Source organism: Manis javanica, chromosome 14, assembly GCF_040802235.1.
Source record: "Manis javanica isolate MJ-LG chromosome 14, MJ_LKY, whole genome shotgun sequence".
Lineage (NCBI taxonomy): Eukaryota > Metazoa > Chordata > Mammalia > Pholidota > Manidae > Manis > Manis javanica.
This window is the reverse complement of record NC_133169.1, coordinates 56,029,962-56,051,782: the sequence shown is the minus strand read 5'-3', so window position 1 is coordinate 56,051,782 and position 21,821 is coordinate 56,029,962. Positions and strand designations below refer to the sequence as shown.

General features: G+C 40.6%; 1 protein-coding gene across 1 annotated transcript in view; it reads right to left on the bottom strand.

Annotated features, from left to right (window-relative positions):
• Positions 1 to 21,821, bottom strand: part of FBN2 (fibrillin 2) — a 216,351-nt gene that overhangs the window by 44,692 nt on the left and 149,838 nt on the right. The window contains exons 28-39 of the mRNA XM_073221486.1: positions 19,957 to 20,082; positions 19,396 to 19,518; positions 19,116 to 19,241; positions 18,432 to 18,557; positions 15,880 to 16,002; positions 13,501 to 13,623; positions 11,734 to 11,859; positions 6,551 to 6,673; positions 5,825 to 5,947; positions 1,898 to 2,059; positions 1,115 to 1,183; positions 574 to 699 (exon numbers count right to left, since the gene is read on the bottom strand). Of these exons, the coding sequence (XP_073077587.1) occupies positions 574 to 699; positions 1,115 to 1,183; positions 1,898 to 2,059; positions 5,825 to 5,947; positions 6,551 to 6,673; positions 11,734 to 11,859; positions 13,501 to 13,623; positions 15,880 to 16,002; positions 18,432 to 18,557; positions 19,116 to 19,241; positions 19,396 to 19,518; positions 19,957 to 20,082 (1,476 nt within the window). The remainder of the gene's footprint in view (positions 1 to 573; positions 700 to 1,114; positions 1,184 to 1,897; positions 2,060 to 5,824; positions 5,948 to 6,550; positions 6,674 to 11,733; positions 11,860 to 13,500; positions 13,624 to 15,879; positions 16,003 to 18,431; positions 18,558 to 19,115; positions 19,242 to 19,395; positions 19,519 to 19,956; positions 20,083 to 21,821) is intronic.

Below are 21,821 nucleotides of genomic sequence, written 5' to 3'. Positions count from 1 at the left end.
ACTGAGATTCTATTATAAGCTAGAACTTGTAGCTATGAAGATGAGTAAGATGTGGACTTTGCCTCAAGAAGGTCCCTGTCTAGTGGGGAGATAGGCCCCGAAAAGGCTTACTATAGTGCCATGTGAGGAGCAGGGGGATGGAAGCCAGGGAGGTGTCTGTATGACCTTTGAATTTCTTCACCCTGTGCCGTTTAACATTTGAAAAGTACTGAAAAAATATTAACTTAATAGTTGCATTCAAGCTTACCTATTTTTCCTATGTAAAATATAACTTCTCAATATGTGAATTAATAACTTAATTGATATTGAACATTTTCTCACTTCTTCGGCTTTCCCCATATCCAAACCACCCATTTACTCGGGGGAAAATAATAATAAATTAAAGCAAGTAAGTTGGACATTAATTTCTCTATCATCATACAAGTTAGTGGCATTGATATGAAAAGAAAAAAGCTATGAACTGGTCCCAAGAGATCCTCTGACAGGATTTGAGGATGGACTCTTTTCTCCAGACCTGACCAGTAATTTTATTTTAAACAGCACTGGTCATTTTTAGGTGTAAATTCACCTCACCTTCACAGATGCGGGTCTCCTCGCTGAGGTAGTAGCCTTGCGGACACTCACACTGGAAGCTTCCGAAGGTGTTGATGCAGTTTCCACCCTGGCAGAGACCTGGTAACTCCTGGCATTCATCAATATCTGCAAAAGGGGAGACAGCTTGCTTACAACAGCAAACACTTTCAGACACGGGATCCTGTAAAACCTGCAGTCTTCCACACACTATGGATGCACATTTAGATGGATTTTCTGGGCTTTGTCCAGGAACCTTTGCTAAAATTTGAGAAGAGTGATTAAAGCAATTTAGGGATAATTATAAATTTGAGGAACAACGGTAAAAAGTTTATCTGTAGAGAAATTAGGCATCAGATCACCGCAAAGGATCATCTTTCTGATTTCCAAGTGATTATTCAGCATCCTGGTGATCGACTGTCCATCTGTAATTTTGCAAAATAATGTAGTTGGGGTTGTTCCACACTAACTTTCCTACCAGCTTTTCTCTAAAGTAAACTCTTTATCTTGTTTAAATCTGGGTGACAATTAGAGGTGTGCTTACCTTCTAAGATGATTGTGATGGGGTTAGGTCTGAAGCCCTCACCCCCAGGACACAGGGTGTAATATTCAGCTACAAAACAATGGAAAAGAAGAGATTTCATATCTGTGTCCAAGGGGCTGAGACAATTAACAAGCATTTAGCAACTGCCAGGTTCAAAACGCGTATCATCCTAAGGGGTATATTATCTGCTTTTTCCTTAGCACCCTTTCAAGTACACTTAAAATGATACTTTGACTTGAAGTAATATCATGACTTCATAAATTACATACACAGTAGAATAACAAAAAAAACCCTCTGTGTTCAGTTAAAGAAAAAACTTTGTAGATAATTTATATCACAACTCTTCTGGCTAGTAAATAAAACCTCAAAGACTCAACAATTCAACAGTTTCATCTATGTCCCTGTCAGAGCATACATTTCAACTTAAGGCATCATATGATTGATTTGAGGAGTATAACACATCTATGAACCTGAATTACAACAACCTCTGAGAGGAATGGCCTTTATCTGTGGTACCATGGAAAAATGATGTTATTGCCATTCATATTGGATTTTGGTTTAACAAATGTTTTTTCTTTTTATCCTATTGTGAAAAACAACATGAAGAGAGGAATTCAAATTCCTTTTACATAACACACCCTTGGCTGGTTTCAGCATAGTCCCTGAAAGTCATCCAAATGCAGACTTTGGGCCCTATTTCCCTGTCCCCAGCACAAGATTAAAATGGCAACTGGTCTTCAGCTACCAGTTTGTTCCCTTGTTCTGCCTCAGCACCATACTCACTGCTATTGACAGGGGGGCACGTCTCACAGGGGTTTCCCCAGGCCTTCCCCAGGGAACAGCAACAGGAAGACCGGCTGACGCCCACCCCAATCTCAGTGTTGCAGGACAGACTCCCGTCTCCTCGTGGACCGAACTTCAGGTAGCAGTTGCCCACGCGGTTGTCTGCAGAGCAACAACACAGGTGCTTAAAATGGCCCTTGCCAGGTAAGAATCCCTTTTTAGAGAAAGGTTGTGCAAATGATGAAATTCACAATCTGTAGGTTCATTTTCATCCTTAGGCCAAAACAGTCTCTTGCTTTAAACCTTTTCAAGATTGAGTCGTAGGAATTAAATCTATTACGACAGTCACCTAAATTGAGAAATCCATATAGACCATGGACTAAACAAGGTAGTAAGAAATGACTCGTTTGGGACATTCCAGACTTTCTGAGTGCAAGAAATTTTTCCTGTCATTAATCTATATGATGAGTTTATCAATAATGGAAATAAGATCTAGGATAAGCTAACTTAAAGCTATGTATCATATCAAAGAAATATTGGTAACCCCATTTGCTTCCTCTTCTGCCTATTATCTCCATTCTCCCATGGTTTAGTTTGAATTCGCATAGCCACCTTTGTGGATTTGAGGAAAGACAGTCTGCAACAATTTTAGAGAGGCTCTTTCAGAGATTGATGAATCTCAGACTTTTTCTTGTTTATATGCAATCACCATTTAGACCACCTCATCAGTTCCATGACTTAAAGTACTACCTTTCACCTGAGGTCTCTCAAATTTATGGTTCCATCTTCCTCTCTCCCCTAATGAAGGGGAGACCTGTCTGCCAACTGCCTGATTTCTCCCTGCAGATACTTAACCTTCAAGTTAATACATCTTATCCAGACTCTACTCTTCCCTCTACATACAAAACTTGCTTACTCCTCTCCTAGCCTTCTGCATCTTCAATGCAGACAAATTCCATTTTTTTCAGTTGTGCAGGCCCTAAACCTTGCAGGCAGTCATCATCCCTGATCCAGTCTAGTAATAAAGTCTGTTAATTGTACCTTCAGAACATATCTGGAATCTGATTACTTACCACTGCTTCCATCACCACAACCTGAATTTCAAGCCACTCTCATCCCTCACCTGGGCTGCTGCAATGCTTGCCTGACTCATCTCTTGGTCTCAGTCCCTGACCCAGTTAGAGTCTGTTTTCCCCACCATACCCAGAGCAATCCTTTGGAAGCATTGCCTCCCATCAGGCTACTTCCAGTGGCTTCCCATCTCAGTCAGAGTAAAATCTAAAGTCCTTACCACAGTCTACAAAGTAGTTTCAATCCCTTGGACAGCTTTTTATTATTTTACTTGTCTTTTCTCATTTTTTCCCTCCAGTTTGTCTTGGTTGCTGAATCTCAGGTGCAGAGACACAGGTTAGCTCACGGTTCTCTCCTTACGGGGTTTGTGTTCATATCATCCCTCCTTCTTCTCTCCTTCCCTCTCATTCTATTTTACCCCTATTCTCCATTCCCATTTCTTGTTACCTACCCAACAATTTGAATGTGTTTAATGTAATGTTGTCTGTGTTCATAAAATTAGTATTTTTATGTGCACATTTTAAATTTGCATAAATGATATTCTGTCATATATCTCATTCTCTTTTTTTTTTGTAACATCCAATCTGTTAACTCCATGGTGTCCAAATGCCATCCTTTTTTTACCAATCCACTCTCTAAGTATGGTTTCTGAATCCCTGCCACCACAAGTACTGTGGCAGTGAATGTCTGTACCCACATCTCTGTGTGGGCCTGTGAGTTATTTTCTTTGACAGCTAGAGCCAGGGGAGGAACTGTTGGTTCACAGTTTGCGTATTCTAGGCTTTGGCCTCAGGAATAACAGTCACCATCATCCACCACGTGCATCCAATGGACCTTTTAAATTTTTCATATTTATAAGTGACTTAGAAGATAATTTGCAGAAGATACAGTGAAACAACTGTACTAGAAATTTTAATAAAAATGTAATTGCACTTCTAGGAATTTACCCTAAGAATGCAGCAGCCCAGTTTGAAAAAGACAGATGCACCCCTATGTTTATCGCAGCACTATGTATAATAGCCAAGAAATGGAAGCAACCTAAGTGTCCATCAGTACATGAATGGATAAAGAAGATGTGGTACATATACACAGTGGAGTATTATTCAGCCATAAGAAGAAAACAAATCCTACCATTTGCAACAACATGAATGGAGCTAGAGGGTATTATGCTCAGTGAAATAAGCCAGGTGGAGAAAGACAAGTACCAAATGATTTCACTCATATGTGGAGTATAACAACAAAGAAAAACTGAAGGAACAGAACAGTAGCAGAATCACAGAACCCAAGAATGGACTAATAGTTACCAAAGGGAAAGGGACTGGGAGGATGGGGGGGAAGGGAGGGATAAGGGTGGAGACTTCATATTATCCAAGTTCCCTAATTCTTGCCAGTCTATTAAGTATAAAGTGATATTTATATAGTTGTTTTGACTTTTTTTCTTTTTCTTATTACAAATGGTTTTGGGCATCTATCTATGTTTGGTAACTTTCGGAACACTCCCTTTCATGAGTTGCCTTTGATTCAAGGAAGCTTTTAAGAACTACTAAGGCCCCAGTGACTCCATTTCTGAGGGTGAGGAAGGTATTAGGAACTTTTAAGGTTCCAAATGGGATTTTCCAGTGTACCTAGGGTTGAGAACCACTTAGTGATCTGGGTTGTTTGCCCCTTCTAAGATTCCTCATAAGCTGCCCTCCACTACTCTTCTCCCACTACAGTCTCATTGCTGTGGCTCCACATTCTCTACCACAGGCCCTTAGCGTAGACTGTTTCTTTTTGTAGGAGGCTTCTCCTCTCAGAGGTCCAGTTGGCTTGCTCTTTCCTTTTGGGGCTGACTCCCCATCTCAACATAAGACTTCTCCAACCACCTCTAGTGTCAGAAAATATTCTTGATTTTATTTGTCTCTCTGCTACCAGAATGTAAACAAAAGCAGAAAATTTGCTTACTCTGTTCACTATTGAAGTGCCAGCCCCTAGAATAGAAGGTACTCAATATTTACTGAATGGATAATTTTGAAAGACAAAGTCAGAACTCAGTAGTAGCCATAAATCATAACTAATACATTGTTTGAAATTTGGCAATAGCCTATAAATTGTGTATAAATCACAGTAGGAAACATTCCCTCCAAATACTTTAGGCCTACAGGGAAGCTGACACTGAAGACAGCAGGCAGAGTATTACTACAGCAAGGACTTTTTTTTTTTTTTCATATTTTCTCAGGAAATTCCCCAGACCATTTATTCCTCTAGGTAAATACTCACTAAGGGGCAGAAATAGGGCAGATGGCAAAAACTGGACAATTATTTTCTAAAGATCAGAGATGTCAGGAATGTGTGATGGAAAATTCTGAACCTTCATTACTGCTTTCCCCACTTCTCTCCCATCTCCCAATGTGTTTCCCTCTAGTAGTTTGACTCATGAAATCTAGTTCTCTCATTCTTGTCTTCATCTATCTCAGGCCTACATGACCCATCTCACAGGGGAGAGAAATATATATCCCAGTGGCTTTACCACCTGGGACTACCCTGGTGGATGCCCTGGTGGGAAGGCAGGCAATGCAGGACACTATCTCAGCTCTGCCCTTTGCAAGCTCTGAAACCTTGAACAGCCTCATTCCCAAGTCTGTGAGAAGAGGAGGTTAGAGCAGATGTCTTGAGAATACCTGTTTCAAAATAACAACTTGAAAGACAGACATGATACAAATGAACACGTTTTGGTAATCTGGAGTTACTGAAAGGAATGAACTATTTTGTTTTCCAATTAATAGTAGCAAATACTCATCACAGGTCATTACTAAGAATTTGAATATTTAACTCTCTATAATTTCTATTTGTCCATTTCATATAGCTTTTACTTACCAACACAACCTACACCAGTGGGGTTCAGCTGGAAATCAGGTGGGCAGTTACACTCATAGCGACCTGGAGTGTTGACACATAGGCCATTTACACAGTTTATGGGATCTGCACATTCATCGATATCTAGGAAAGACATTTAAAATAGCCAGATCAACATCTTGAGTTTCTCTATGCATATTTCTGTTTAAAAGAATTTGGTGGAATTTTTGCAAGTTAGTAAAGATCTTTAGGAGGGACTCAACACAAATAAAATAAAGATTAAATTCTTGTATATACCAAACACATGTCAATAGACATGTAGATCAGTCACATGGTATTCATAATATCATTTAATGTCCTTAATTGATAATTAAATGTTGGAATTGTGAAGAAAATAATTATGATTGATAATTAAATGTTGGAATTGTGAAGAAAATAATTATGTCACTGTGCTTAACTAAAATTATATATCTGTATCTACATAGATACATGTACATACATAAAAAAATACTTTCCTAATTTCATGCTGGATATTTAATATTAAATTGTTTATATGAAAATGGATCAATTCCACAGTTAAAAATAAATAAATCAGAATGTGTAATTTTCTTTTTTAAAAACCATAAAACCCAAGGCATAGCAGTCTAATAAGCAGAACACTAAGCAGAAATTTGAGGAATTTTTATACTTAGCATAACTATTCGTTTCAACTAATAAGAACATGAGGAATCCCTGAACTGGCCATACCTGTACAGTTCCCTCCTGTTCTGTCCAATTCATAACCATCATCGCAGATACAGTGAAACATTCCAGGCAAATTATTACATGTTCCAAAGACACAAATATTTTGGAAGGAGCATTCATCAATATCTGAAGGTTTTAAAAAAAACAGTGATCTTTTGTTTTCAAAAACATTTTGATTTAATGTATAATGTATATTAACAACTTCTTCTATCCCCCCAGATGTTTTTATGTAGTTAAAAACTTTTAAAAATTTGATTAGGTAGGTCACATCAATGGCAAGCAACTAATGTTCCTCTATGGAACAAAGCTATAGAAGAAATATCATTTTATTTTATTGGCATTATTTAACTGTCTTGGGTTATAAAACACTTAAGAAAGAATGGGCCTAAGGCATAAAAAAATACAAAAAATTATGAACATATCAAAGGATTGTGATTGTAAAATGCTAAAGATAAAAACAAACTCAAAGACTCTAATAATTTAGTGCAAACATGTTTTATAAGCATCTACAACATACAAAATTTACAATATTTTAAATTTAAAGACCTTATTAAAATGATTTAACTTTTTAAAACTTTTTTACTCTATAATTTGATTTGTTATCATAAAGTCAGTTGTAAATAGGGAAAGAACTCTTTTCTTAATAGCATGTAGTAAGTTCATCCACTGCTCCATATTCGTACAAATTTCATTGCATTACTCTATTGCATTTAAGTCATAAATTCAGGTTATGAAACTATTCTATGAAGCTTTAACTCAAAACCAGTAAGTGAGAAGTTATCACTCCTCATTCATATGAAAATGTGTGCAGCTGTAGAAATAATCTGTATTTCTACTCATAGGAAGAGGCTGGACATTCTGGTACACAAATTATCTCATGCTCTGAGAATGCAGAGCAGGCATGTCATTTTAGCATGTTAGGATGACTTGTCTAGTCAAGTCTGCCTTGAGTCAATGATACATTAAGTTTAAAAGGGTCTTCTGTTGATTCAGCATAGTTAAAATAATGAGTTTCAACCACCTAAAGTAGGGTTTTAGTTGTGTTTAAAAGTTTAATTGATGTGTAAAGGTATCTTTTGTGTCTTTTCTTGTGTTGGGGCAATAAAGTTATTCTCTTTATATAAATGAATATGGACATTAAGCTATCTTATAATTGAGTTGTGTTAATCTATAATTGAAAATGGAATTATTATCAGCTCTCTGAGTATGCATTTTCTGTGGGGGCCCGGCCTACGGCCGAGGCTGAGCCCCACTCTAGCTGGACAATGCCCTAAAGATGACGCCTGCTTCCTGCTCACCACCCTTTCCCCTCTTCCCTGTTGGGGATTGGCCCAGCAGACTTCCGTACCCGTGCACAGCTCGTGCTGCCCGCTTAGAGTGGCGCGTGACACCTATCCGCTTAAAGGTCACGCATGATACTGTCCCGGATTGGTTGGGTGACTGAATATAAGGGAGCCCGCCGGGAGGGAGAAAGAGCTGCCCGACAACTGCTGTAATCACTGTGAGAGATTAGACAATAAAGCCTAGAGAAGAATCAAGACCTTGGGCGTGTTGCTTCGGTCCCTGAAGGGTCGCGACAATTTTCCTTTCAAATGATCTTTATTAGAAATACCTTCCATTTAAATAATATAATAGTTGTCTAAAATAAGGTATTTTAAAAGAATACTGTCTTGTTCTTATGAAATTAATGCATACTCAGAAATTCAAACAATACAGAAAGGTATTGCGAGCAACCAGGAAAGATAGGGAACAAAACAGAAAATGACAGCAAACCCAAATATCACTAATAAATGCTTCCACCCAGAAATAGTTATCATTGATGAACATTTTGCCAAATATTTCTCTAAGCACATTCACAGAAAGTGAAGCTGAAATGATTTCTAGTCATGAGGTCAGTTTTTCTTTATCTTGGCAGTATCTAAAGTACTTTCTAATATTAAGAACTGATGAAAAACACTAAAAATTTATCATCTTTTGGCTGTGTTAAAATCATATATAATTCTGGATGGTGTTAATAGATTCTCTACAATGAATAAGAAAACTAACATTCACGTGTGCTTCCAATTCCTTTGTGTTATTTATATTATTTCAACTTTTTAATGTTTATGGCATGGACAACTCTACAGTATTTCATACTAATTCTTACTTAAAGGAATCAAAAGGTTTTTACAGTAGCTTCTCCATTTATTTCCTGATTGCGTTTCACTGCTTTGAAGTTTTTGTTTGTTTTTTTCCTACACGTGTTTTCTTTCTGAATTATTTCATGTATGAGAGTATGCCTTACTGCCTTTGTGATGAGGTACAATATTCTTTAGTCATACATGTCCTCAGAACTTTGTAGGCATTGGCCTAGTATCTTCTAATACCAAAAGTTTCAGTTTTGCTCATGACTTGCCTTTTCTATCTGGAGTCTGAAGAATCCTTCTCTACGACTAAAGTGGACAAATGTAATAATGAGTAAATACGTAATAAGGCTAAGTCTTTGTCTTATGATTTACACCTTTTCCTATACATTCAGTGCTTTCTTCTTTTTCAGGAAAATGCTTGGTAAATACTTTTTTCTACTCAATTTTTGGGGGCTTTTCACTTCAGAGACACCAGTGATGTTAACAGTTATGGTCTTTGTCTTCTGTGTTAATTTCTTTCTTCCACCTTTTTTTTTGCTCACTGCAGTTTCCTCCAGTCCATTCTCCATGTTTTATCTCTTCTGTTCTTTGCTGCTTCTATTTAAAAGTTCTCTAAACTTGCTATATTGGGCCCCATTTTTCGTTTCCCTTGGGTCTGCAATCCCCCTTTCTGTCTTTTGCCTCATTTTGCTTTTATAATCTCCTGAAACTTGTTCAACCATATCTGTGTTTTTACTAAGGTCACCTACAGCATGGGGTACCAGTGGGAAATTTGTTTTTTGGCTTGTTTTCTACCCTGGGTTGGTCCTATCTGCTTTTGGACGTTTTTATTGTGGTGGTTGTTTCCACAGGATGTCTGCATAGCTTTTGCTTCTTTTCGGTGTGTGTACACATCCCTCAGTCAGCTCTTTCAAGAGTTTTTGCAAACTGATAAGGTTTGGATGGGAGTTTCTTGACATCCTCCCTGTCTTATCTGGGCTTTACTTGGAAGACAGCTCATGGCATGGATTCCACGGACACTGCTTTTCTGTAGCCCAAACTTTCTTGAAGTGGGGTGATTGGAGATGGGAAGTGCTCCATTGTGCTCATTGTTGATGAACCTGGCCTTTGCTTTCTCTTCAGATATTATAATGAAAGGTCTATCTCTGGGCTCACTCCATGTGATGGCATCCTAATCTATCTCCAAAGAGGTTCCTGCAGGTTTTGTATTCCCCCATTTTGGTTGAATACTGGGAAATGGCCAACTGTAACAAGGTTTTAGACTATTGACAATTCTGAGAATTTGTGGTGAGAAGTAGATGCTGAGTGGAAAATGTTGGATCAGAGGGTCAATTCAGAGGGACATATATTAATAATAAGATGGGAAGACATCAAGGAATTAAATTAGTAAGTTTCAGAAACACTGTCTAGAGGAGCCAGATCTCACAGAAGAGAGAAGACAAAAACAAGGAGAAATAGGGAGGCACCATGGGACTTCCTTTTCAGGACCCAGAAGTTGGCATTTAGCTAAATAGGGCAGAGAGTGTCACTGAGGGTGAGTCACACATGTGCCACTCTCAGCTGCCCTGGCAATTGGGATTTCCATCCATAGTAATGACATACCATGAAAAACCAACATGTGAAGGAAGCACAGGAAATAGAAACTGCTCAGCATCACCTTGGGGAGGTGCAGGGAGAAGTTTTAGAAGGGCCTAGGCCACAGATAAAGGAACAGAATCATAAAGGGGAAACTCTGTCTTATGCATAAAGAATTAATTTTTGAAATTTCATGTTGGCAAAAATGTCTGGCTACTGCTGACTTGTTCCTTTTCCCACTAACTCTCGTCCAGTTGACATGAGTAATAAATCATGTAATGCCATAACCACATTGACTCACATTTTCTGCTAATTGGCTTCAGTGCTTAGAAAAACCATGAGTGTGTGTGGCAGGGTAGGAGGGGGTAGAAAAATGAAGCTCATTCTATAGCTGCCTTGCATAGAATGGATTAGATTCTGCCCAGTCTAGCAGGTGAATGTAGAAGCATGAATGTCTTCAGTCTCTAATATCCAGAGCCTCTTATTGTGTGTGATTCTCTCAAAATCGGTGGGAGTCTATGGCGAATCCCAGGCTCTTCAGACACTCTTTCTCCCATGCCACATGTGGTAGTGGGGCCACTAGGTTCTACCCCGAGGCATCCCAGAGTGTATAATTTGGCGTGTGTGTGCGCTGATATTTACTATTTCTGTTTCTTTGACTAGACACTAGTGCAGGGAGAGCCTAAAATCTGGTTTCATTTTAGAATCTTTGGCCAGCAGTTACCCGAGTTATATATTTTTTAAAGGTTTTCTACGAATCACGAATTTTGTTAAAGCTTTATGGTTTATGAATTGTTTTCAATCTTTTTCCTTTATTCATTTATAGTTTCATGGACTCCCTAAGGATACCCAGTGGCCTAAACTATACGGAAAGGGAACTGAGTTTCTAATTTAAAAGAAAACCCAAACTCTTTTTCTTGGAAAGATATCATACTAGTCACAAAGTCCCCTTTCTAGGAGAGGGAGAGAATGTTATAACTTAGAGGAAGGAGACATTCCTACTAGGCCAAAGGTGCAGCCCTGAGGAGGCCCAAGGAGGGCTTCCACTCAGACAGACATGCAGACAGTGAACGAACACCTGGAGGTAAATGCCAAAAATGTGCTACTCAGATTTTGATAAACTCGTTAAGTAGCAGTGACCGGGGGAGGTGATATATCATATTGTAAAAGATGAATAGTTTTTCCACGTGTCATTCATTTAGTTAAAAAAAAGAAAAAGAGAAATGGTTTAAAACAAAACAAAAAAAAGAGAATGAGCCCAACTTCCAACTGTTGGCTCTTGGCCAGGAAAACTTCATAAGAGATGAAAGCCGCCTTCATCATTATCCGTTCGGCAAAATAATCCGTGCTTAGGCGAATGACTTTTATATATGCAGCATGTGCTGCGTATTCTGCTTCCAGGTGGAGCCTGTTCCAGCCCTCTGGGTGGTTTCCTTGGCTGCAGTGGCTGCAACTTGGAAGCGAGTCGCAATCCTGGGGACCCACCTTGGCAGGATCGGCTGTCGGAGGCTGGAGTGAAGCCCATCTCACACTCGCAGCGATACGCACCGGGGACGTTGAGGCATTGTCCGTTCTCGCAAAGATTTATGTTTTCTGCACACTCATCGACATCTGGGGGCGGGGAGCAAATTACATCTCTATTAAATTCCACATGTCATGACATAGTTTTTCCTTCCATTATAACTAGATCAATTTTAGCGGCTTGAGTTACGGCTCATGAACACAGAATCACAATTAATCATATTCACCTAACAGCTGGCGAGTAAGGCTATTCACCTGGACGCTAACCTTCACCTGATTAACAGAGAGTGCGCGGGCATCAGGCGTCTCTCACATCTGCCTCAGTTCCCTCTGACGCCATCAGTAGACACCAACTCTATTAGATATGACCAAGCACGTTGGGGTTAATCTTAAAATGGTGTGCATTCACTTGAAAACATCATAGTATTAGGATAAACAACTGGTTCTTTCACTGGTTCAAGTATTTTTAAGCAATTTACGGGCACTCTTTAGGAATGAGGCAAGTTCCTTTCCTGTCATTATATTCTTACTAAGACACTCCCATCTTAATTATGCAAATGGACCTAAAATACAATTTATTTCATTCTGTCAGATGGAAAATGTGGAGCCAGCAAAGAGCAATGTCTACCAAGGGCCTAATATTTGCCAGGCAGTGTGCTGGTCGCCTGACATGCATGTTTCCATTTTATCAATGCTGTGAGATTTAGAAGACGAAGAACCTGAGGCTAAGAGCGGCTCATGGAGCTGGGGGAGTCGCTGCCAGCTACTCCGTGGGGGGGCCAGGATCTGAGCACAGCTGTGTCTGACAGGAAGCCACGCCCTTTCCTTCACACCACTGTGCCCCCAAAAGGCTAGGAAAGATGCAGTGTCAGAGGTTAAAAAGTAATAAAATAGTATAAAAATGTTTTCTTAAAGACACAGTTGAAAATAAGTCTGTGCTTTTGACATCAATAATTAGAAATGCGAGGCTTTCAATTTTGGGTTTAAAGTGTGTATTGAAATTCAACTGAGAAACAGCTATTTTAAAACTTAAGAGTCTCATACTTTATGTCCACCTAGAAGATGTTGCCTTTTAATTGAGTCAGATGACTGGTCCTATGAAGAAGGAATAGCAGCTAAAAACTGCGACTAACATTTATTGGGTGCATATGATGTGTTTTTCCTAAGCCCTTGGCTTGTGTTAGGCCAGATCTTTTCAGCACCATTTGGTAAGCTGAGCTTTTGATAAACCCTAAGTCACACTGACTGGGTGGGTTGCAGGTCTTCAAAAGCTGAATGTTTTCCCCATATCATTCATTCAGTGATAAAAAAAGAAAAAAAGAGGTGGTATTATTATGGTTACTATGCCTGTTTAAAAATGGGGAGTGTAAGGCCGTACTGATTCAGTAACTTACCTAAGGCCACACAGCCAGTGAGCAGTGCGGGCAAGATCTGAATCCAGGTGCTCTGATTCAGACAGAGCCTGTGTTTTTTTTGACCAGGGTGTTGATTAACAAATACAATAAATGAGAGCCATTAATAATACATGTTAGTAATAAATGTCATTATTTTAAAACTTTTTCAGGTTTTGTGTTTCAGGTAAGAGAAAGATATATGTTCACCTGTAAGTCAGTGGTGATAACAAAGGTAGGATTTCAGCCTCATTTAACTATAGTTTTCTTCAAATAAGGAAAACTTAGAGAGCATTCCATGAAAAATCACACCAGCACACACCTTGGGGCTCTCACTCACCTGAGCAGGTAAAGCCGTCTCCGGTGAACCCTTCGGAGCAGGCGCATCGGTAGGAGCCGGGGGTGTTTACACACTGAGCATTGATGCTGCACTGGTGGGTTCCGTTAGAACATTCGTCCAGATCTGCATGCCAGGAGACACAGCGATGAAGTTCAGAAACAAAAATAAGACGTTGAAGTAGACAGAAAGATTTTTCCTTTGCCACAACTTAAATGTAAACTGTACAAATGGAATGTGGTTTAGTTTATCTGTAAGGTCACACTTTTAATTCCTCAAGATTGCAGGCCTATGATCCAAAATGTTCCTAATATAAACATGGGCGAAAATTATTAACTCAAGCGTTTTGTGAGATATCTAATAAGCTAAACTTTTAATGTTTGAAAGAAAACCAGTACAAGATCTCCTTCTGAGTTATACTAGGGGTAGATTTTAGTCACTGGTTCCCTGGTGCCAACAAGGGTAAATTTCTAAGATATTAGTGAATTTCACAGCATGACAAACAGCATGGAGTCTTCAGACTTATTTTACAGATGAAGAAACTAACTTGGATTCCTGACCTCCTGGAGCCAACAGAGTAGTGGAAAAGACAGATGTGAAACACTAAAAATTAAATTACATTAAATATACCAGTAAGAAAAATTACAAGGTACAAAGTGAGAATAAAAAGGACACCCAATTTGGACTGTAGAGCCAAGGAAGAGCTCACTGATGAAGTACTTTTTAGTTAACTTCAGACATGAACAGTGAGTAGGAGCCTGCTGAACAGAAGTAGGGAAGGGTGTTGCCTGCAGAGGGAACAGCACATGCAACGATACCGAGGAAGAAAAGAGCACGGTGACAAAAACAACGCAGGAGATGTGAGGTGATGGAAGACGGAGCTAGACAGACCATGGGAAGATGCTGTAGGGTCTTGTGAACCATGGGAAGGAAGTGAGATTTTATCCTAAATTCAGTGGATTAAAAGGACAGTTGTGAAAAGATCAGATCACAGATCCAATGTTTAAAAGATCTCTCTGAATACTATGTGGAGAATGTGTTATATGACCAGAGTGGGAATGAGCAAATACATGAGAAGGTTCTTTTTATGTGTGTGTGTGTGTGTGTGTGTGTGTGTGAGGTGAGATGAGAGAGAGAGAGAGAGAGAGAGAGAGAGAGAGAGAGAGAGAGAGAATGGTTGAGAGTAGAGCAGTGGAGATAGACAGCAGTGGGTGGTTTGGGTGGTATTTTGGAGCAGAGGTGCTTGGACATGGCTACCTCATTTGCAATGGAGGGAGGCTCTTTGGTGACAGTTGGCTAGTGTTGGCTAGTGTGATGGGTGGGCAAGAAGCACAAAATAAGGGAGCCTAGAAGACAGAAAACCAGTAGGCAATGGAAGTGGAAAACTGGGAAAGGGGATAAGCCTGACAAGATGTGAGACTGATGATGAGGAGATGGCTAGATGGGAGGTGGGAGCTCATGAACTCACTGATGCCATACCAGAATGTTACTTAGCAAAGTTATTTGGAAACTATGATAATTTAAGTTCTATAGTCAGCTCATACACACATGCAAAAGGATCAAGTGGATACAAAAGTATATTCACATTAACTTATACTATCGGTATCAGATCTTCAGGCTAGGCTGTAACACTTACTGCAGGCTTGTAAGGTGTGAGTAATCACAGGGAGGTCAGTTCGGCTTGCTCTATTTTCTATTTTAAGTTGACCTGGATAATTCTTACCAGTTGGTAAAATGCTTTAGCATTAAAGCATGTAAAACACATAGCATATTAGGCCACACAGTGAATGACCCCAAGGGTAAAAGCCAGTCCCCTGCCTCACAGCTATAAAAGACTCTGGCTCAGAACTGAAACACTTGAAGAATGACCTTCCCATTCTCCTTTCTTTGAATCAGCCCTCTTAAATCCAAAAAAAAATTTAGATTTCCCTGGAAGAATTCTATTTTCTATTAAAAAGCTAATATTGACCAGGTACAGACTTAGGTTAGCTGATAAAAGCCTTTTCATTTCCTTTGTTTATTTCACTGGGATTCAAATCTCACTGATAACTCTATGAAAAAACTGGAAAACTATATTAGTCATTTATCTTCATACATCTGTTTGGATTTCTGGCTGCACCTCAAATAATTTTTACTGAACGCCACATTAAAAACGCAGATAACAAGGCATACTGCTGCTGTAGTTCGATAATTTACATGTACGTTAAAGGAAACGCTTAGGCAGGAATTATCTTGCAACTAAAGATAGCCTTGATTTTCAAGAGAATAAATAAAAAAATGTAGAACATGTTTCTCTTCGAGTATGGGGGTCAACAACTGTGCAAAGAAGAGCCTCTAATAATTTTGTGTCTTCCCAAGGGACACCGACATTTGCAAACTCACCAATACATTTGATGCCATTTCCAATCCAGCCTTCTCTGCAGCTACATTTGAAGCTTCCTGGGACATTTAGACATGAGGCGTGCATGTCACAGTTGTGAGCACCAATTTCACACTCATCCACATCTGAGAGACCATAGTTAACATGAAGAAGATAGCATACAAGCTTATTAATTCCACTTAAAGTGTATTTCTGCATATACATGAAATTTAAAGTAAATATAGAAATATCAAAGTGTTACAGGGCAGACATTGTCATTTTCATTTTTAATTTTTGTAGACTCCAAGATTTGGAAGTTCATGATTCAAATCAAACAGGCCCTTTCCTGGAATGAATTGCCAGCCACTTTCTGACAGCAATGAGACACAGAGCTACTACCCCTGGTAGATCCATGCGTCAGGCCCTCCCCACCTTCTTCCTCCCTGGGCCCAGACAAACCTCCATGTCAAGGGCGTAGATGTTAAGGGAAATCGTATTCCCAAAATAGACTCTCCCAATTCACTTCTGTTAATAATTGTTACATATTTTTCTTAATGATAAGAACAAGCCTGACTTTTTAAATACATGACAGTGTATTTTTTTAAAACTATATGATCATTTGTCACTTAGAATACATTTTGCAGAGTTTTTGAAAACTATCATTTTAGTGTGTATTTTTCCTCTATTTACTTCAGAATATATAAACATATTCACTGGAGATGTTATCTGGGAAATGACCAGTAGCTTTCACCAGTACACACACACATGTATATCATTTCAGGTATATACACAAAGATATACATATATATGTACATATAAACATATATATGTGTGAATAAACTCTGTAGGTTTGGTTCCCCAAAGCTTTCTAGAATAAAAATAATACTGTTCCATCCAGGTCAATGATTACATATTGTAGATGCTGAAGTCACACACACACACACACACAGACACACACACAGAGACACACACACACACACACACACACACACACACCCTCTCCTGTTCCATCCAGGTCAATGATTACATATTGTAGATGCTGAAGTCACACACACACACACACACAGAGACACACACACACACACACACACACACACACACCCTCTCCTGTTCCATCCAGGTCAATGATTACATATTGTAGATGCTGAAGTCACACACACACACACACAGACACACACACACACACACACACACACACACACACCCTCTCCTGTTCCATCCAGGTCAATGATTACATATTGTAGATGAAGTCACACACACACACACACACCCTCTCCTGTTCCATCCAGGTCAATGATTACATATTGTAGATGCTGAAGTCACACACACACACACACAGAGACACACACACACACACACACACACACACACACACACACACACACCCTCTCCTGTTCCATCCAGGTCAATGATTACATATTGTAGATGCTGAAGTCATACACACACACACACACACACACACACACACACACACACACACACACACCCTCTCCTGTTCCATCCAGGTCAATGATTACATATTGTAGATGCTGAAGTCACACACACACACACACACCCCCTCTCCTGTTCCATCCAGGTCAATGATTACATATTGTAGATGCTGAAGTCACACACACACACACACACACACACACACACACACACACATACACACACCCTCCTAGCTTTGGGTCAACCTCACTAGCAGTGAACATCAGAGCGCCCTACACACACACACATACACACACACAACCCCCCCCTCCACCCCCCCAGTCTCACTAGCAGTGAACATCAGAGCGCCCTACACACACACACATACACACACACAACCCCCCCCCCTCCACCCCCCCAGTCTCACTAGCAGTGAACATCAGAGCGCCCTTCACTCATTATTTGCCCTTTCCTGGAGGTATCAGTTTAGGGCCAGGCTGCGGTCGAAGCCTCCCACCACCTGCCTTGAGCAAAATACCATGCAAAGGCCTTCAGTTGAACAGTGACGAACGTCTGGTCCACATCACTGACCCTGGGACGTCCCACCCATTTTATGCAAAAGGCTAAAAGTGTGCAGCAGGGAAAGAGAACCAGACATGTAGCAAAGGGGGTGAGCACAGAAAGTGAAGAGAGAAGAGAGAGGCCATTTGGGCAGGGGGCAGAGAGGGCAAAAGCAAATGGAAAGACAGGAGAAAGAGAGAGAAAAAGATGGAGGAAAAGAAGGAAGGAGAGTTTAAACAGAAATCTAGATTAATCTCTTGTTAGTTTGGAAGAACTGCAAAACCAGAACAACAGGGAGCCTTGGAGGCCTCTGGTGCTGCTTCCTGTTGGGGCTGTCCTCCTCAGCAACCATGCTGCCAGAGCTGCTGGGTGCGCCGGGGGCCCAGGACCAGACCCCGTGGCCGGCCTCCCACCCGCATCCGCAGTGGGCACTGGCGGGCTGGCACCGACAGCAGCTACGGTCCCGCACCTCTCGGGGCACAGGCTCCTCACACTCCCGGCCACAGGAGGGCAAGGCGCTCAGAGCTGCACGGGAACAAGGGAGGCTGGCAGCTGTCTGAAACAGAAGCCGCCAAAACCCTGGGGATACAAGCCGCAGAGCTACCTGTGCATCCTGTAGTCCCCTTCTTCACGGAGTAACCCAGCTGGCAGTGGCAAATGAAGGACCCCTTGGTGTTCTCACACTCCCCAAACATGCAGATGTTGGAATTCAGGTCACACTCATTCACATCTAGAAAATGTATTTTCAATATTGTGGTTAATACGTGTTCATCCTAGGAATTTGGAAGCTATCCTTTAGAAAAGAATAGCGGTGGGGAGGGAGGGAGAAGGGGATTGACGGGTATTATGATTGGTAAACATGATGTGGGAGGGAGCATAGGGAAGACAGTGTAGCACAGAGAAGACAAACAGTGAATCTGTGGCATTTTACTACACTGATGGACAGTGACTGCATTGGGGTATGGGTGGGGGACTTGATAATATGGGTGAATGTTGTAACCACATTGTTTTTCATGTGAAACCTTCATACGAGTGTATATCAATAATACCTTAATAATAATTTAAAAAATAGCATGGTATTGAAATGTACTGATACATTTTAAAACAATCTATTTGCAATCTATTTACAGATACACAGTCCTTAAGGACTTTTTTCAAATAATTCTTTGTTTCCAGCTCCACACCTTCTATTACAATGGTCTGAACTTTAAAAATAACGGAAAGAGCCTCTTCTTCCCATGTTTAAATGCGTGTGTATAAATAGTCATCCTGTTCCTACGATACCCACCGATGCACGTCTTCATGTCCATTGAAGCCATGAAGCCGTCGTAGCACAGACAGCGATACTCTCCAGGAATGTTGGTACACTGGCCACCGTCACAGATGTCAGGATTATTTTCACACTCATCAATGTCTGACGATACAAAATAAACATCAAATGAAAACCAAGGTGGCTTTATTCAGCTCAAATATTTTTTCCCATCCAGTTTCACTCTGGATATCTGGAGTGAGATCTGTTAAGTTGTGACAGGTCTGCGGCACAAAGTCTGCGAGTTTCCCCCTGGTACCTGCGCACGACCTCCCGTCGGGCATCAGGGCATAGCCCTCGCGGCAGCTGCAATCATAGCTCCCTTCTGCATTGGTGCACCGCGTGTCACAGCCTCCGTTCATTATCATGCATTCGTCGATATCTAGGGAACAACATGGCCCCCCATTACTTACTGGGCCTACTTAAAAAAAAAAAAGAAGGCGTTTTCTTTTTCTTAAACTGGGAATGCCTAAATGGCTTTGGGTTTTGCTCCCTGCTGTGTGTTGTCATTACCCCGTCATCAGTCTTTCCTAGTTCTTTTTACTTCCTTTTACACAGCATTCCATTTGGCGCCAGTCGGCTACCATTAACGATCTCAGAGGTACAATAACTAGGGGGTTACGGGTGTTTTCTTTGATAAAAGCAGAGATTGCTTTGCAAAACTACCCCCAACCATGGCATCTGGGAGATCTGCCCCCCACGCTTAGATTCATTTTCAGGACAAAGACCGCCCATTGACATCATGAGACATTAAGCTCCAGATGTTTCCTACACTAATTTGAGAAACACAAGTTCCTGCCCGGAGGGGGCCTGCCCCTACCTGTACAGCCCTGCCGGTCCGGGGTAGCCTGGTACCCAGGATTGCAGGAGCACTGATAGGTGCCGATCATGTTCACACATTTGCCATTTCTGCAGAGGTTGTCACTGAGGGAGCACTCATTAACATCTGTCAAAGGATACCCAGAATTAATGTTTCATGCAATGACCAGATCAGACCTTCAAGAACATGCTACGGTGGGGCAGGGGTCTCCAAAGGGGTCTGTGCACTGCTGACAAAGCAAGTCACCTGGGGTGTTTAAAGACCATGCTGGTCTCTGTATTTCTATTCTCTCTCTCTACAAGAGGGCTTCCCAATAAAACTTTCCACACTGATGCAACTGTTCCTTCCATATATGTGCTGTCCAATACATAGTTCTACTGACCACTTGAAATGTGGATGGCGTGACTGAAAAATTTGCATTTTTAATATTATTTAATTTTAATTAAATTTAAATGGTCCCATGTGGCTAGTGACTATCATCTTAGAGTATGCACATCGAGTGCAGACCTGAAATGAAGCTTGCTAATATTTAATATATGAATTACCGCTATGCTCACCTGCTCACCTGGTCTTTATTAGGTGGTTAAGTGTTGCCCAAGCAATTTGAAGTTTCCTGAGGGAAGGCAGCTGGTTCCCTGATAACAAGGCCCTCACTTGTTTTATCTGTTCTTCTTATATTGAGTTTAATGTGCCTGGATAGGGGGATTTATAGATTACATTGCCTATTTAAAAATAAACCCTCATTATTTAAAAAAAAACCCTTCTAAGATGGCAGGTGCCTTAAAAAAAACTTCTGTTGAGATCTGTGGAACAAACTAGCATGCATGCAATTGCCAGAGGACAGCACAAAGCAGTAGTTGACTTTTCCTCATATGAGCTAATTGTCATACACAAAAAAGGAAGAACAGCGACCAACAGAATCAGCTAGAACTAGAAATTCATCCCCAATTCTCAAAACTACCAAGAAGACTATGTGAAATATGGATTTGTGTCTATTACCATTAAAGACATATTTTATTAAATGTCCAAAAATATGTCTTATACATTGTGCCTTTGAGAGGTATTTTTTTCCAACTCTAAGATTCATGAGAACTAATGAACAAAATAAACTGAATTGAGAAACCCATCTCTGAATCAGTGCATCACAACCATGAATAAATATTCTGTAATCATCTGCATGAAAAAGCTCTTTGTACCATGAATAAAAATATTTACATTTACCTTTCTAAAATGTCTGTTTAGTCTATGATTTCACTTTCACCTAACATATTAGCAGAGTGATATAAACATTGTCCATATTTAAGTGATACAAGTGAGTATAGTGATATATATATATGTGTAGTGGGGAGGTGTGCTCAAATTATGTTTTCAAATGGGGGTGTGCAATGGGCTCTGTTTTAAACTTTTATTTGGTCACACTTTCAAGAAAGATTTTCTGTGACAAAATGTTTCCTGGCCAAATCAAAGTTTTAAAACCATGATACCAGTTTTAGAGCTAGCATGCTATAAGCCCAGAGAGCTCTGGGTGTTCATGAGAAGTCCTGGGTGGGCATGCTCCAAGACCAGCTGTCAGGGCTACTGTCACCTCTGCCATCCCTGATGAGCTCAGGGTCGAAGAGGAGACAGGGTCTCTCTGGGAGCAGAGGGGGAAGGGGAGCTCCACTCAGGCCTGAGTAGACCCCATGATGACAGAGGCAGGAGCGCAAGGCGGCTGCACAGGCGCACACTCAGGTGAGGTCTCAGGGAGCAGCTTCCCCCTCCCATCCACCAGGGGGAGTGACTACACGGCCTCCCACGGGGCCCTGCCCATGGGGTCCCACCCACGGGGTCCTTTCGCGCATGCTCGAAGTGAAAAAGAGCAAACC